Source organism: Haliaeetus leucocephalus, unplaced genomic scaffold (genome assembly GCF_000737465.1).
Source record: "Haliaeetus leucocephalus isolate CR32 unplaced genomic scaffold, Haliaeetus_leucocephalus-4.0 Scaffold696, whole genome shotgun sequence".
NCBI classification, from domain to species: domain Eukaryota; kingdom Metazoa; phylum Chordata; class Aves; order Accipitriformes; family Accipitridae; genus Haliaeetus; species Haliaeetus leucocephalus.
This window is the reverse complement of record NW_010973132.1, coordinates 808,562-823,749: the sequence shown is the minus strand read 5'-3', so window position 1 is coordinate 823,749 and position 15,188 is coordinate 808,562. Positions and strand designations below refer to the sequence as shown.

At 40.0% G+C, this 15,188-nt stretch overlaps 1 protein-coding gene across 1 annotated transcript in view; it reads right to left on the bottom strand.

Annotated features, from left to right (window-relative positions):
• The window catches only part of TMEM87A (transmembrane protein 87A), a 23,545-nt gene extending 8,679 nt beyond the window's left edge, over positions 1-14,866 (bottom strand). The window contains exons 1-11 of the mRNA XM_010580192.1: positions 14,659-14,866; positions 14,105-14,251; positions 10,080-10,177; positions 9,081-9,197; positions 7,522-7,575; positions 7,376-7,432; positions 5,618-5,765; positions 4,822-4,883; positions 2,753-2,936; positions 1,801-1,900; positions 954-1,047 (exon numbers count right to left, since the gene is read on the bottom strand). Of these exons, the coding sequence (XP_010578494.1) occupies positions 954-1,047; positions 1,801-1,900; positions 2,753-2,936; positions 4,822-4,883; positions 5,618-5,765; positions 7,376-7,432; positions 7,522-7,575; positions 9,081-9,197; positions 10,080-10,177; positions 14,105-14,251; positions 14,659-14,866 (1,269 nt within the window). The remainder of the gene's footprint in view (positions 1-953; positions 1,048-1,800; positions 1,901-2,752; positions 2,937-4,821; positions 4,884-5,617; positions 5,766-7,375; positions 7,433-7,521; positions 7,576-9,080; positions 9,198-10,079; positions 10,178-14,104; positions 14,252-14,658) is intronic.
• Between the last annotated feature and the right edge of the window lie 322 nt (positions 14,867-15,188).

Sequence of the window (15,188 nt, the reverse complement as noted above, 5' to 3'; positions counted from 1 at the left end):
GGGGGGAGTGGGGGGGGGGGTTGACTCATGGCCAGGTGACCCAAGCTGTATATTTCTGTCTGCAACTAGCCCTGCCTAATCTGAAGTACTAGACAAAAGGGTCCAAGCAGAATATAGTGTCTGAAACCTGATCTGCTCGTTTTGGCTGGGATAGAATCAATTTTCTTCATAGCAGCTAGTACGGGGCTATGTTTTGGATTTGTTCTGAAAACAGTGTTGATAATACCAAGATGTTTTTGTTACTGCTGACCAGTGCTTACACAGAGTCAAGGTCTTTTCTGCTTCTCACACCACTCCACCAGTGAGTAGGCCGGGGAGGCACAAGAAGTTTGGAGGGGACACAGGTGGGACAGCTGACCCCAGCTGACCAAAAGGATATTCCAGACCATATGATGTCATGCTCAGCATATAAAGCTGGGGGAAGAAGGAGGAAGGGGGGGACGTTCAGAGTGATGGCATTTGTCTTCCCAAGTAACTGTTAACATGTTATGGAGCCCTGCTTTCCTGGAGATGGCTGAACACCTGCCTACTGATGGGAAGTGGTAAATTAATTCCTTGTCTTGCTTTGCTTGGGTGCACAGCTTTTGCTTTACCTATTAAACTGTCTTTATCTCAGCCCACGAGTTTTCTCACTTTTACCCTTCTGATTCTCTCCCCCATCCCACTGTAAGGGAGGTGAATGACCAGCTGCGTGGTGCTTAGTTGCCGGCTGGGGTTAAACCACAACACCTGACTAATCAGAAAACTACTAGAATTATTTCAAAATACTCAGAATTACATCCTGATAGAGAAGACATCAAGCTTAAAATACTTGTCAATAACACATATCCAGTGTTAGAGTTTAACCACTCCATTGTCTCTGTTCCCTTCTTTCAGCATAGCCCTTAGCATATAAGTAAATAAAGCCAGTAGCATCTGTAGCATATGGGAAAATTCAAGTAGTTATTACTGACCCCTGTGACTCTAAGAACACCTTCCATGCCAGAAAATAATAGATAAAGGGCTCCAGCCATAACTACTTTGTGAAGAGTAACTCCAAGGCGAGGCCTGTAGGAAAAAGTGAAATTTAGATTAAGTGGGGGAGGAAAAAAAAAAAAGTGAAATCATGTCAACTTGAGTCTAATGTAAGGCATGAAGCATGTGAATAAAAGGTCCTTGTGACAAGCCACATCTAGATCCAGAAAGAATTTTATTATGGCGCTCGAAGCTTACTATTCATTTGGTCTTACGGTATGATATGACTAAGGAAGAGATTGGTAACAGTCCTGTTTCCTAGTTAACCTGTTTAGCTTTTTACGACCATTTCAAGTTTCGGTCCACCTCTTCTTCACTAGTTCCCCCAGCACACCCACACTTGCTAGAAGCTTCCACAACCACGCAGCATGTTTTACCACTGAATACAGCTGGGGACAGATAGGTGAGCAGCAATCTTGGTAGCAAAAGCCTCCTAAAGCTCCCCTCTCCTGTCAGTGATTCTTGACCTTCCCCATTTCTACAAGCTCCTCCTTGCCCAGAAGGCAGGCATATAAAGCTCCCATTCCAGTCTGTGGAGTATCTCAACAGTGACTCAGAAACTTACCCAATAGTGGTACACAGAAAGGGATGGGAGAAGAGTAATCACCATATGGAACTGTATGTCTCTGTTGACTAGTTAAGTCTAGACCTTTTACAGCACTTAACTAAAGCTCCTACCTTTTAAGTAGCGAAGTACAGGGAGATGAATACTGCCCTAAGTTATTAGAAACCAACAGTGAAAAGCCTTTTAATAGAACACCACAAACCTGTAACAGAATTACTCACTTGACTATCCCATATCCCAGGCTGACTATGATGACCAGAGTTCGAGCCAATGAGCGCTTCACAGCAGAAAGCAGTTCTGCCAGTATTACTGCTCCTTGAACTACCAAAAGCAAAGAGGAGGAAGCTGGGTTATTAAAGTAAAATTTGTTTTATTAACTACTGCATGCAATTGTAGTATGAGAGCAGACACAATTGTTTTCAGAAAGTAGGCTATTAAAGTGTATCATCTTTTTATTACCTACATCTGGAGTAAGCTTTCGAAATTATAGGTCACTTAGCATAAAACAAAGCTATTGAAAAATTTTGCATTCATAGGAAGTGGAGAGTAAATGATCCATAAAATGTTTATCCATAAGATCAGCCTGGATGATCTTCCAAACAAGTCAACCAATAAAACCTTCTGTACAATGGATGTGGCCAATTAACAGAGTCATAATGAGGTTTTACTTGCAGTTTTATTTGTGTGCATCCATCCTAAAAAACTCAAAAACAGTCTCCCAAAGTTTTATGTGGAGAGAATCCCTTAATTAGGGATTATCAGGCTATGGGCTGAATACCAAAAGTCATCTGCAATGCTGCCATTTTAAACAAGGAGTTTCAAAGTCTCTTTCCAAGGCCAATACCAATTGTCAGAAACTACAAGATACACTTAGAAGTCCTATTTTAAACTTCAAGGCAGCACTACAGTAAATACTCTCCAGAATCTACCATTTTACATCCCTAAGACACTACACTGAGGAGTCACGAGAAAGCAACAGCATTTTAGCTTTAGAAGAACATAGTTCATATTTAGAATATATTGAAAAAATGCAGAAACTCTGGTTCCCTGTTCTTTGTTTTAAAACAATCCTCAAGTAATCATATACTTAACGTGCATCTGTCACCCCAATTTAGCATAAGCCATCAGTGCTATGCCCCATCAATTAAACTGCAAGCCGCAATTGCTACCTACCAGATTCCCCTGTGTAGCGGATATTCTGGAACTCTGCATAGAAAACTGCTTTCTCGAGCATTCCCAGGAAGATAACAGCACCAATCCAGAACTGGATCCTCAGGAGATCCCGCCAGTAACAGGCTGACCATGCAAGCCATAGAACCCCGAAGAATACGTACACAATACACATCACCATGAAAAACTATTACACAAAAAGAAGCAAGAAATAGGAACCTTAGACTCAGAAAAATAATTTGTTCCATTCCATTCTATCTTCTCCCTGCGTATAGCAACTTTTGAAGTTTTTATATACAAAAGTGACTAGAAACAAGCATTTCTTCATTTGTCTTCTCTGGATTCTTTTACAGTAACAGTCTAATTTCTCACTGCCAATAAAAGGAATCAGAGTAACTGAATTTCTGAGCAATTACTCTCTTGAAGAGCAATCTGCCAATTTATTCACAGGCAACTTTTTTAACGAAGATACCAAATGCTACTAGCTTTCAAAAACTCAAGAGCTCAGGCAAATCATCAAGTACTAGAAACCCCGCCCCTTCTCACATATTCTTCTATTACTAACTTCATCATATATTTACAGTACTCTGCAAATAAACTTACAAGTCACCTTTACACACCATTCCACAGAACAGAGGTAAGCAACCAATGGTTGTAATCCCTCTGTTCAAATAATTTGACAACTTCTCTCAAAAGTTAATTTCCAGAAACCTCAGGTTTTGACCAAGCTTTAGGTCAGCCAAAAATCTGGAATTGAAAAAGAAACCCAGATTCTCATTTAAACATTATCATTCTGCGATATTCCCCCCCTGCCCCAGTCCAGTGTTACTTGCTTCAGAACTTTCAGGGTACATGTCTCCTACGGTAAACAATAAGCTTGACAGTGCTACTCAGTGCTGAATTTTCTAAATGACAGCACCATACCAGAGCACGTTAAGTTTTCAAAAAGGACACTGAGATTAAAAGGCATAAGAAGGAGAGAGTAAGATATTAAATGAATAGCAGGAAGTACTTAGCCAAAGTATAGGACAGTAATAATCAAGCAGTCTCCTCTTACAGAAGGTAGATTTTTTTAAACCAAGCACGCATTGAAGTTAGCTGCACAATCCATTGAAGCCTTCACAAACTGAAAATACCTTGCTTAGTAGAACAGCCTATTGATCCTTACAGATTTTCACATCTGACTAATCCATGCAGTTCAAATGGTAAGGACCTAGGCATGCTAGCTCACATTCAGATGCTCCATTACAGAAACATTTAGACAGAGACTTTTTTCTGGACCTGCCACATGAGGACATTCACACTAGTGAATTACATGTCAATAGAGCTGCTGGAGGTTTTTTATTTCTGCAGGAAGTAAAACATATGTTTCAGAAACGCCATGAGACTTTCCTATTTACAGGCTACTCTTATCAATACAGTCAGGCTAGAGACCTTACTTGTTATTGATCCCCAGCTAAAGTCAGTCTATACTACATAAACATTTAAGTTCTTTTATTTTCTTAGCCTCCTCCACAGAGGCAACTAGCAACCAAGTCAACAATTCCTTTGAATAAAAAGGGGATTAGCTCTTTGTAGTTCAATTATGCTTTCACTGTTAGGCAGTATTAAAGACCTCCTCATGGGGTGGAAGACAGCTGGTGGAGGAAGGAAGATTAAGCTGTAAAAGAACAAAGCAAGCAGTGACAAATGAAAGGGTAGATGTAAACAAAAGCATAGAATAGCAAATTTTCTAAGACATGAGCTAAGGAGAAAAACAGTGTCAGCAGAACTGCTCAGTTTGGAGCTAACGATACCGATAACTTCCGGAACTACAAATTGACAGGCATCAAGTCAAACAATCCAGAGACAGACAACATTAGCAGTATATGCAAACACCTGAACTCTATGTCTGTTTTCTTTACCCTGTATTTAGTACCAAAAAAAACCCCAAAACCAAACTAAAAAACATCCTCTGCTAAATTATTTTTTCTGAGACACTGGCTCTGTGTTTCCCAAAGTATGGAAGGAGAATATTTCAGATTCAAGTCAACTGACTACTTTATACGTCAAAGAAAAGCTATTTTACTTACAATCATCAGAGGATAGTCTGCAAGTGAGAGATACTCATATGGCCCCTTCAGTTCTACTGTCACTGTCAAAAGACAATCCAATAACCAAATTGAACAAGAACCAAAAGGAGGAAGCCAGGATAAAACTTAACTGATTTTTACTCAAGCGTAAAGGAATTCTAAATCTTCACATAGCTTTTAAATCTAACTTGCACTTTAATCAAAGAAAGTTAAGACTCATAACACACTCAGCTAAAAGCATGCAATTAAAATTACATGCTCCATTACCAAGTAACTCACGGCAGTACTTAAAGTAATTTGTGCTGGAGATTCATGTGGAACAGGAAAGTTCAGAAACACACATAAGTTAACTTTTTAAGGGGATTTTCAAACTTCTCTGAGGTTTGGATAGGTTATCAATGCACTGTTAGACATACTATATATAACTTCAAGGTGACAATTATGATCTTTGTATTCTATATGACTTATTAATATAAATAAATTACTGCATCAGTCCAGACATTTTTGAAACACAGCACCAAGCCTCAAAATTGAACTGCTTGGGATTCTTCACTTCCATCATTAAACTGACAGACCAACAGCCTTAGGATCTTCAAGACACTAACAACCACCTATTTTCTTATCATAAGAAAGAGTTGTAGTAGGTAATATTTACATCTATGTGAAGTGAAAGATAAGGTCTTATGAAATTGAACCATACAGTATATATTAAAAGTACCTCAGGATATACTCAAGAGTGGTATACATAAAAAAATGGCACTGTATTTTTAGCTTACTGTATAAACAGCTATCTTACTTGTAAAGGGCTTGTTTTGATCAGGGGAAGGTGGTGTTTTCTCCGTTCTTTTAACTTTGGTAGTAGAATCCTTTCCAGTTGTAATTCCAATTTGCACAATAAATATATATGGCCCATCTCGCCAAGTTTTGATAACAGCATTCATTGCCTGAAAATAAAATGTCTACATGTAGACAGTGCATAGTCAAGAAGACACGAAAAAGACAGAAGTAGACTCACCATGCATGGGTAGTATCTTCCATATGAAAGCAAAGTTTCTCTCTTCCCAGGCCTAAACTTGTTAATAAATATTTGATATGTAAATTTGAATGCTATTTATTAGACATAATACTTAAAATTTAGTTGTTTGAATCCAGAAGAATCCTCAAAGACCTGGGAGGTGATCAGGGCTTATTTGCAAATTTAATACTGGCTTACTGCAAGAGCCATCTCAAAGGTATGGCAAAAACTACAAACAATTCAGCAAAGCCTGCTATTCCTTGTTTTCAGTCTAGAAAAGTTAGGACCATCACTGAGATACTTCTTTCCTCCTGAAATCAATTGTTTGGCAACAGCACGGCTACATATAACTAAGCTCCCTGGTAAAAGCTGAATTTTATAGTGCAAGGCAGAAAAGGTAGCTGAGAAGTAAAAAATTTCCACAGTAGTCATTTCCTGTGGAAACTACTACTGCCCCTGGAACAGCTCTCACACCTATAAGACTCAAATCCCGCTGATGAACTAACAGAGGAAGCTTTCCCAAATAAATATTTGCACCATAAAACAAATCAGAGATTTCTTTTGAGTTCCAGCATACAAAACTGTTAATTCCACAACTGAAGAAGTTCTAGCCATCTCAGAAACCGCAATATTTAGCAAGAGTTTTAAGGTTAAAACTATCTACATGTATGCCACTCACATGACCACTGCAGAACTACCACAAAGACTTTTTTTAACTGTCTCTCCAAGAGAATTTCAGTATTAAGAACATGCATTTCTTTTAAGAAACCTTCTGACTACAAGATCTAAAGCCAATAGAATTTTATGTATCAAAAAAAAATTACAAATTGACTGAAATTAAAAGACTTAGTTAAAAACATAGTAAACTTAAAAGAAAATGGATATATATTTTTATACATCAATTTTGCCTTTAAAATATCTCCATCTCTTGGTGCATTGATTCCTTATTTCACAATTGCACACACAGCTTTAGCTTTAAGGTAGATGGCCCTTAAGTACACAGGCAGTTAAATGTATTTTCTTTGTTGGCATCCAGGACATTCAATTTGAAGTTATTTTGACAATCGTTCCTGGTTAGGGCTTGAACTTAATATATAACAGATTTGAAAATCAAAAAGTAATCACTCAACTTGTTAGGTACAACTTTTTAAAAGACTGACTAAAGATGAAACCAAATGTAATCTCTAAGTATTGGCCACCGCTTAAAACAGATCATATCAATGATTACTTTGAAGTACTATGAAAAAATAAATTTATTTTTTTAATTTATACCATCAGTTTGAATGGTATGAGTTCTATATTTCACATACAGAAGCAGCGGTTACTCTGTTTCTGTTACTGTGCTTTCTGGTTTTCCACACAGTGCTACCTAGTTTCAAGCTAAAAAAAAAAAAAATTCCAGGTGTCAAAAAAACAGAGAATTGCACCATTCCTGTAAATGCTACCAGTAATTTCTTATACAAAGAAATATAAATTAAAAAAAAAACAACAAATTAAGACTGCTGAATTCCAAGCCATGCTTAAATTCAATATACATACAGTTTTATCCGCCACCATTGTATGATTTCCTCCACTCTCCTTCTTATCTTTTAAGCCCTTAAAGAAAAACAGAAAAATGGATAAATCAATATGCCATAACTACCTCTCCCATGCCTACACTCACCCATTAGAAGGAAAAAAATTACCTCTTGTTTTTCAGGTGACAGAGGCTCGGGATGAACAAATTCTTTATAGAAAATCTGCAAGATATAAGAAAGGTACCGCATTTATAGGCACTTTTTATTAATATAACATTACCAGAACAGTTTCCAGTAAACTTGATTATAAGGAAGGATTCTCTGAACAGCTGTACTAAAGAGCTTTCATTTTTCTAAATCAAACAACTGTCCATTTGTAGAGGGAGTCTTGAATACTTAGATTAATACAAGTGGGTACATATTAGAGATCCAGATTTTGCCAACTGTCCCAAACTATGGTGACTTGAAGTCTACTGAAACTGCCACACCACAAGAAAAAAAAAAGCTGAACAATCAAAAGGAGAAATTTCGGTTAAACTTCAGAAATTAGTATCGGAAAGGAATATCTTTTGTTAAAATTTCAGCAGACTTTTCAAAGGAATTGTAGGAAAAGTCACTTAAAGTGTTTTAAAACCCCAGTTTTACCAACCTGAACATTCAGTTAAGATGCCCAAGTTCACATTACACAGCTAAACCCATAAGATCTCTTCTATAAAACCAAGTAAAAGTAGAACTGACACTTGTCATATTATTAAACATGAAAATCAGGCAGCATACAGATTATTTTTTTAAAAAGCCTTTCAAGCCATCTTTGCATATCAAAGGAATTAGAGGCGTGCAAACAGATTATTAAAAACCCTTTTCAAGTCACCTTTAGGCATGTCTTTTTTCTTAAAAAAACCCCAAGCAAACAAAAAAAAAACCCCCAAAACAACACCCCCACTCCCCACCCCCCACACCCCCCCTGCCAACACTAGGTTCCATAGTTACGAGACATTTCTCTATCCACAACCCTTTGTCTAAATCAGGAATAGCTGCATACAGATGCAACACTGCACAATTTGTCTTGACTTGTTAAGTATGCCATTAAAGAAAGACAGCATGTTATACTGATATTGTCATTAGTATGATTGCACAGCTTCACCTGGTGATATACAGCTACTATAGAGCCTATGTTCGCACTTTACTTCCATATGCTGTTTTGCATTGTCTTCTCTCTTCCTAATTTAATTCGCTTCAAACACATTTTAGCACTACTTATTTTTCATCTTTAAGCTGCTATCAGTGCTTAAGTAACCCACTTCTCAACACTCTTTCATTTCCATTATTATAAATGAACATTATCTGAGCAGAAAGTGCCAGTCCTTTATTGACCCAAATTTAGTGGGAGCTTCACTCTGCTGACAGAGATTCACACTTCTACTCAACAGTCAACCAGCAGTAGCCTTCTGTAAGTGAAACGAATTCAGACTACAGAACCACAAACAAAAAGAAGCACTGCATTTTACAGTGGTCTGGGTTTTTTTCCCCATGCTGGGCCAGATGTTGAATAGCAAGCTAAGTCAAGAAATCACGATTGCAGTTGGCTTGTCATAAACAGATAAAAACAAGTACCTTCCAACGTACAGCGATACTGACATAGGATGCTAGCACATCTAACAGGAACTACCACCTTCTCTGTATATTGTATAAGAGAACAGAGAAAACTGTGAAGTTTCTACCCATACCTGAGGCCTGAAGAGCTCGGAGCAATTTGGAAAGAGGAGAGAAGCCGTGGCATAGTATCCTGACCAACCCGGATGCTCTTCAGACGTAGCCCCAAAATAGTACTCTGCCTGTTCATCCTGCCAAACATAGAAGAGAACTTCAGTTAGCATCCAATATACCAAATGGTTTATCTCAGTAGGCAGCTGCAAGACCTGGAGAGCACCATAACTTCCCCCTGCACACACTCTTGAACAGAATTTAATAGGATAAAGGCCATCAAGACCACAAAAGACTATAAAAATGAGGGCCAAAAAAAAAAAAAAAACGAACCACCCCATACAGACTTTGGGTAAGAATCAATACCTAATACATAAATCCTAGTATTCCAGAAGTGGAGGTGCAGCAGCCAGCATAAACTTTAGTCTACACAAAAGAACTCTACATCATTATATGAAAAATTAAAGACCTCAGTACTGTGTTAGGTTAGTAGTTACAACTGTCATAACTCATATTTTAAGTAAACATGGAAAAGGTGTTACAGCATAAACCACAGTTGTGTTCTACCACATTTGATAGAAACACTCTACATTTTGTATAAATTGCTAATACCTGCAATGTGCATCCATAAAGAACACAATTTAGACTAAACTTGAAAATATTAATTTTTTTCTATTTTCTGTCATTAAGTGTTGTTGTAAATAATATTTTCATCTACCATAAACTCACACACTTCAGTTTAGATTCAATGCACTTATTTAAGCTTTTGGGTTTAGAAGAATTCTGACAAACACTTCCACCTTACCCAAAACCCAGAAAAGTCAGTAATTTCAGCAAGCTGTGGATCAACTCCTTTCCATTCCATTCCCAATGATCCAGAAACTTGTTATCTTCCAATGGAGGAGTGCGTCTTTTAGGCCCAAAGAGCAAGAAGGGTGCAAGCAAGACATCTCCAATGCCCTCACCCACATATCTGCTTATCCCTAAAAACCACAACCCATGCTTTTCCACACAGCTCTTACCCCAAAGTTGAAGACTTCATTGTAGCAGTCAGAATATCTTAAGTACCAAGTAACATTGTAACTCTGGGAGGGCTCACAAGCTTTTTCATCCCCTTCAACTAAAAAAAAAAACAGATAAGAGCATATAAGACACCTTCTACCTGACACGCTTTTCCTCCCATTCTGTGCCAAACTATCATAATTAAATTTATTTCAAACGTGAAGCTGAAAGCAAAGCAATAGAAAAACATTTTCCTCAAGTAATCCATTACTGTTCAGTGAAAGAAAGAAGCATGTGGAAAACAGAATTCCACTATAACATTACACAATTCTATTAAAGAGATGAAGATCATTTGGAAACTTCTTGTTCTCAAGACAATCAGAGACGTTTCAGCAACTGCAAATACCAAACAAGAGTACAGCAGTGACTCCCAGTGATTACAATACACAAAAGGAATTCCCTTTCCAAGATACATGGGGGACATAGCTGGTAGAGAGCACTAGGAGCAGGTTAATACTAAGGGCAATTTGCACAGATAATTTAAATATACCAATACCATCACCAAGAAAATAAATAAAAAGGTAAGATTTTTGCAAGTCAACATCTACCACCCCACTCTCAAAAGACAAACAAGCCATCTACACATTAGCTCACTGTCAAAGCTGTAATGCTACCTAAAACAGCAGTAAGACAACTTTCCACTTTGATTTATTAGAGAACAACACGCACGAAAAATGAAACACAAGACTTCCCCTTCCTCCCAACTCAGGAAAGATTGTGTGATTTTTGTGTTTCAAATCTCATTCTGAAACTAAAGCCTGATGAAGAGAATTTGACATTAAGAAGGTAAGCTTCACCGATAAACAAAATGAGCAGTAATTATTCAGAGTCTTGGAAGAGCCATTCATGGCTCTTTAGGTTATATAAACAAGATTATGTTTGGGTTTTGCCAGTCAACAGACAGCAAAACTCTTTCGAGTTGACAGCATGTTCTAGTGGCTAAGAAGTCCCCACACCTTTACAAGCGACATTCATCTCAGACTAGACACCCACAAATTAGTTACATGTACAAAGCTTTTAATGAATGTTTCTGTATTGACCACTGCAGGTAAAAAATGCAATTAGAAAAAAAGACCCTGCCATGGAGTCTTAACTGACTAATCCCAGTTTAAACCATGTGACTACTAAAGCAAGTGCACGTAGAGCTAAAAACTCAACAACTGAGTCTCTAATACCAAAGATTTAAAAAAAACACAAAAGATTGGAATGCAGTCACTGAAGAATAAGTTTCCTTATGACACCTTCCAGTAAGCATGAAAACAAAGCATACGTTCTCCACGTAGCCCTAGATGTTACAGAGGGCACAACAAAGAAATTAAGATGCAAAAGAAGCACTGCAGTGACATGGGTAGATGGCAAATTCTTAGAAGACAAAGAGTCTTCTGATAAAATTGATCAAATGAGGAACATCTCAAAGGAGTGCTACCAAAAAATATGAGGGATTCAAGAAAACCTTTTAGATACCTTTTTACCTATGAAAAAAACCTAAAATTATGGAAATGCTATGTTCAGCAGTAACACCAACTAAAGGTAAAACATGTCATCGCTAGAACAATCCACCAATATCTGCAACCATCAGAGCTACAGAAACCTTGAAAAGGAAGTACTCTAAAAGACAGAAAAGGCACCCATGGCATTTATTGAATTCAGCAACATGGAAATCTAAGTTCCTTAGCCTTCAAACAATACCAGCAACATTCAACTCAAATGCAGTCTTTATACTCGTTTACAAAGAGCAGGCTTTCTAGCATGATCCTAGACAGGAAACCAGATGCCTTCTAGAATAGCACTTAAGAAAAGTCGTGGATAAAAATAAATTCATTATTGACAATAGTAAACACCAGTGGCAGTCTTCCCAGTCAGAAACAGAAAGCATCAGACACCAATACACCTCACACGCAAAAAAAAACCCCAAAAACCAAGAAGGGGAAAGAAAAAGGAAGAGGAGGTAGAGGAGGAGATGCAGGTGCTCACCAAAACATGAACAACCCATGAGCAATCATGTTTGGCAAGAAGGGACACATTGTCCACACAAACATCACAGAACAGATGGAAGAGGCAACAGACAGCAAACAAAAGAGAGGCCAGTTTCCACATGGACACTGGCAGATAAGAAACAGTATGTAAAGTTGAAGCTTCCCAGTATCAGATGCAATTTAAGTATCACCTAGGCTGAGAAACTGAAATTAAGTTCCTAGCCTTTGCTCCTTCCTCTTTCAGTGGTTCGTTATTTAAATTCATGTCAATCTTTTAATCACACTGGTATGTAAAACAGGTGTCTTCACTAAAGACTTTTAAGGCTTGATGCCTGTTTTAAGGCTGACAGCACAGTGTAGTTGAAGTCCACATCACAAGCTAGGGAAGTGAATTCTTACTGCCAGATCTGCCACAAACCTGTCTTGTAAAAAACATACTTTATTTTCTCCATGCCTTAGTTCCTTCCTTCTCTTGGTTATTTCAGCTGTACATCTCATGATTAGACTTAGGACACACTTCACTGCGGGGACCCACATCTTGGATGCCACGTTAGTACGAGCACACTATTTCTATTAAACTTTAGACAAGAAAGCCTAACGCCTACCAAAGCTCCAAATGCCCTTTCAGACCCCTCCTCCTTTTCCCCAAGCATCAGATTTCTACATTTTGATCCTGCAACTGCACACTTGCAATTGCCTTGCTGCAAGACACAAAACTCAGCATTTGAGCTACATTTGACAAGTGGAAAAACCTTAACCCTGACACGATGGACTTTCACTAATAAACACTCTAATACTAGCCTCCTATTTCAGATTCATGTGGAATTAATGGAGGCACTTGAACTAACTCCCTTTCAAAAAACTGTCTCAAGAAGGGCAGGTACCCAAAATTAAACCTGTAAATCAATAAGGTAAGTACTAAACATAATAGAGCACAGCAATATTGCAATTTCATCAAGAAGCATCAGCCAATCCTCATGATAGCTTAATTTTCTCAGTTAAAAAAAAGAGCACAATCACTGCAGAAACTAAGTCTGGATGTGACAAAGATACAGATCCCACTAATTGTCTCTAAAGGGACTTTTATTTCCTCATTTGACACAAGTGCACAAGGCCATTCACAGGCACTGTACCTGGATAACCACCCAATTAGCAGCTGGAGGTCAAACAGCTTCCCCCTTCGATGATAAGAACTGGTGCAAACAACCCCTTAAAGTGCTCAAAATGCACGGAAAATATTTCAAGCCTTTCTCAATCAGCTAGTCACTTCCACAAGTCACCTAGGTCATCCCATTGCTATCTAAATGCTGTCCTCATGTTCACAGATAAGAGGATATTTTACAGAAATTCTCCTTTGAGCAGTAACCTACATAACCCATAGCCCTGGCCAGATCAGCAAAGAGCGATAACCAGAAAGAACAAACGGGAAGGCTGCAAACATGTTTGCTCTGTAGCACAGTCACACAGTGATCAGAAGAAAACAGGTCTCAGGAGAGCTCTGCCACAGTGTGCAATCCCCTTACCACTCCCAGAAGCACCCAGCCAAATGGGACCAGGGCCTCAAAAAGCACTGCTGCTTGCACATTGGCATCAGTCACCCTGCAATACAAATAGCCACTGTCCCACTCAGCACCAAATCTCCCAGCTGGAGCAATTTAGCATATCTTAAATAGGGAAAGCACACCTCACAGTAGGGCTCAGCACATCCCACACTTGATTACCTGCTATCTGAAACAAAGTGGTGCTCACATTGCCCATCTTGCCCTCTCCACAGATGGCCTGAACAGAACAATTCATTTCTGCTACAGCCTAAACAGATCACAATTGGGAAGCTGCAAGCCTGTTAACACACCCAACAATATCAGAGCTATGGCCTTCATCCAGTACTAGATTAGCTGTCACTGCAAACAGTGAAGTTAAACACTTGATGGTGTTTTGAGTCCCAAATGTTAAAGTAGGGGGGATGTCAAACAGCAGAGAGAACAGGTTACTCTCTCGTAACCACTTACATCTCAGGAAAATGGTGGTGTTGCTGAAGAGAATCTTCCCAAAGTTAAACTTCTTCCCCTGCAAAGGCACAAAAAAAGGAAAAGATATTAGTGGGCTTAAGGTCACCAAGCTTAGGTAAACACCATCTTCCTCTCTGAGTTTTAAGTCTACACAGCAATGAAAGCGAATGCCAAATCAGGAGCCAGCCTTACTGGATTTTCCAGTCATGCTTCACCACCCCTTCAACCTACTCTTAAAGATGGCTTGAGACGCTTGGGGCTTTTTGTTCTGCAAAACTGAATCAGCTTCATCGACATTTGTTGAAATGATTGGCATTTTCTTGCTGATGAGAAGGTCTGAACTATCCAACAACAACAAAAAATAATTTGTTCTAAGAATCCACAGGAGTGTTCACCGTGATCCTTTAATTTTGTTCCTGCAGCTCAAGAGGAAGTGTGCATTACCCCCTTCCACAGCCTGGCAAAGGCAGGCTTAACGCGAGGCAAAACAGCTTTCCTCCACGCAACTTCAAACAGAAGAAACGGTACAACAGAAGCGCTGGGAATCCCCTCACCTTCCCAGGGCCCCGCGTCTCTCTCGGTTCGCTGTTTCAGGGGCCCAGCTTTCCCGACGGTGGGGGCCGCCAGCCCAGCCGCAGCGGGTGAGGGGGCCCGCGGGGCGCCCTCTCCCCGCACAGGCCCCACCGAGGCCGGGCCCCAGCCGGGGAAGCCGTCCTCCCTCCCCACGGACCTCGCAGGGGCCACGCTCCCTCCGCCGCCCATCCAGGCCGTTTCCCGCAAAAGCCTTCTCTCCTCTGTCGCCACCGCCGACCTGCCGAAAGGGGCTCAAGCCCGGCAGAGGGCCCGGGCAGCGGGGCGGGAGGCGGGCCGCGGCCCCGCGCCCTCCTACCAGCGCCGGGTGCGGTCAGGCTCCACACAGGCGCGGCCCGAGCCGGGACGGCCCCGGCCGGTCGGCAGAACGGCCGACGGGACGGGCCGCAGCCCTCCCGCGGCGTCCTCTCCCCTCTCCCTCCGCCAGCAAGGAGGACGAGCAGAGCGGCAGCGGCCTCCCGCCCCCGCCACGCACACGTACGCTCCGACCGCC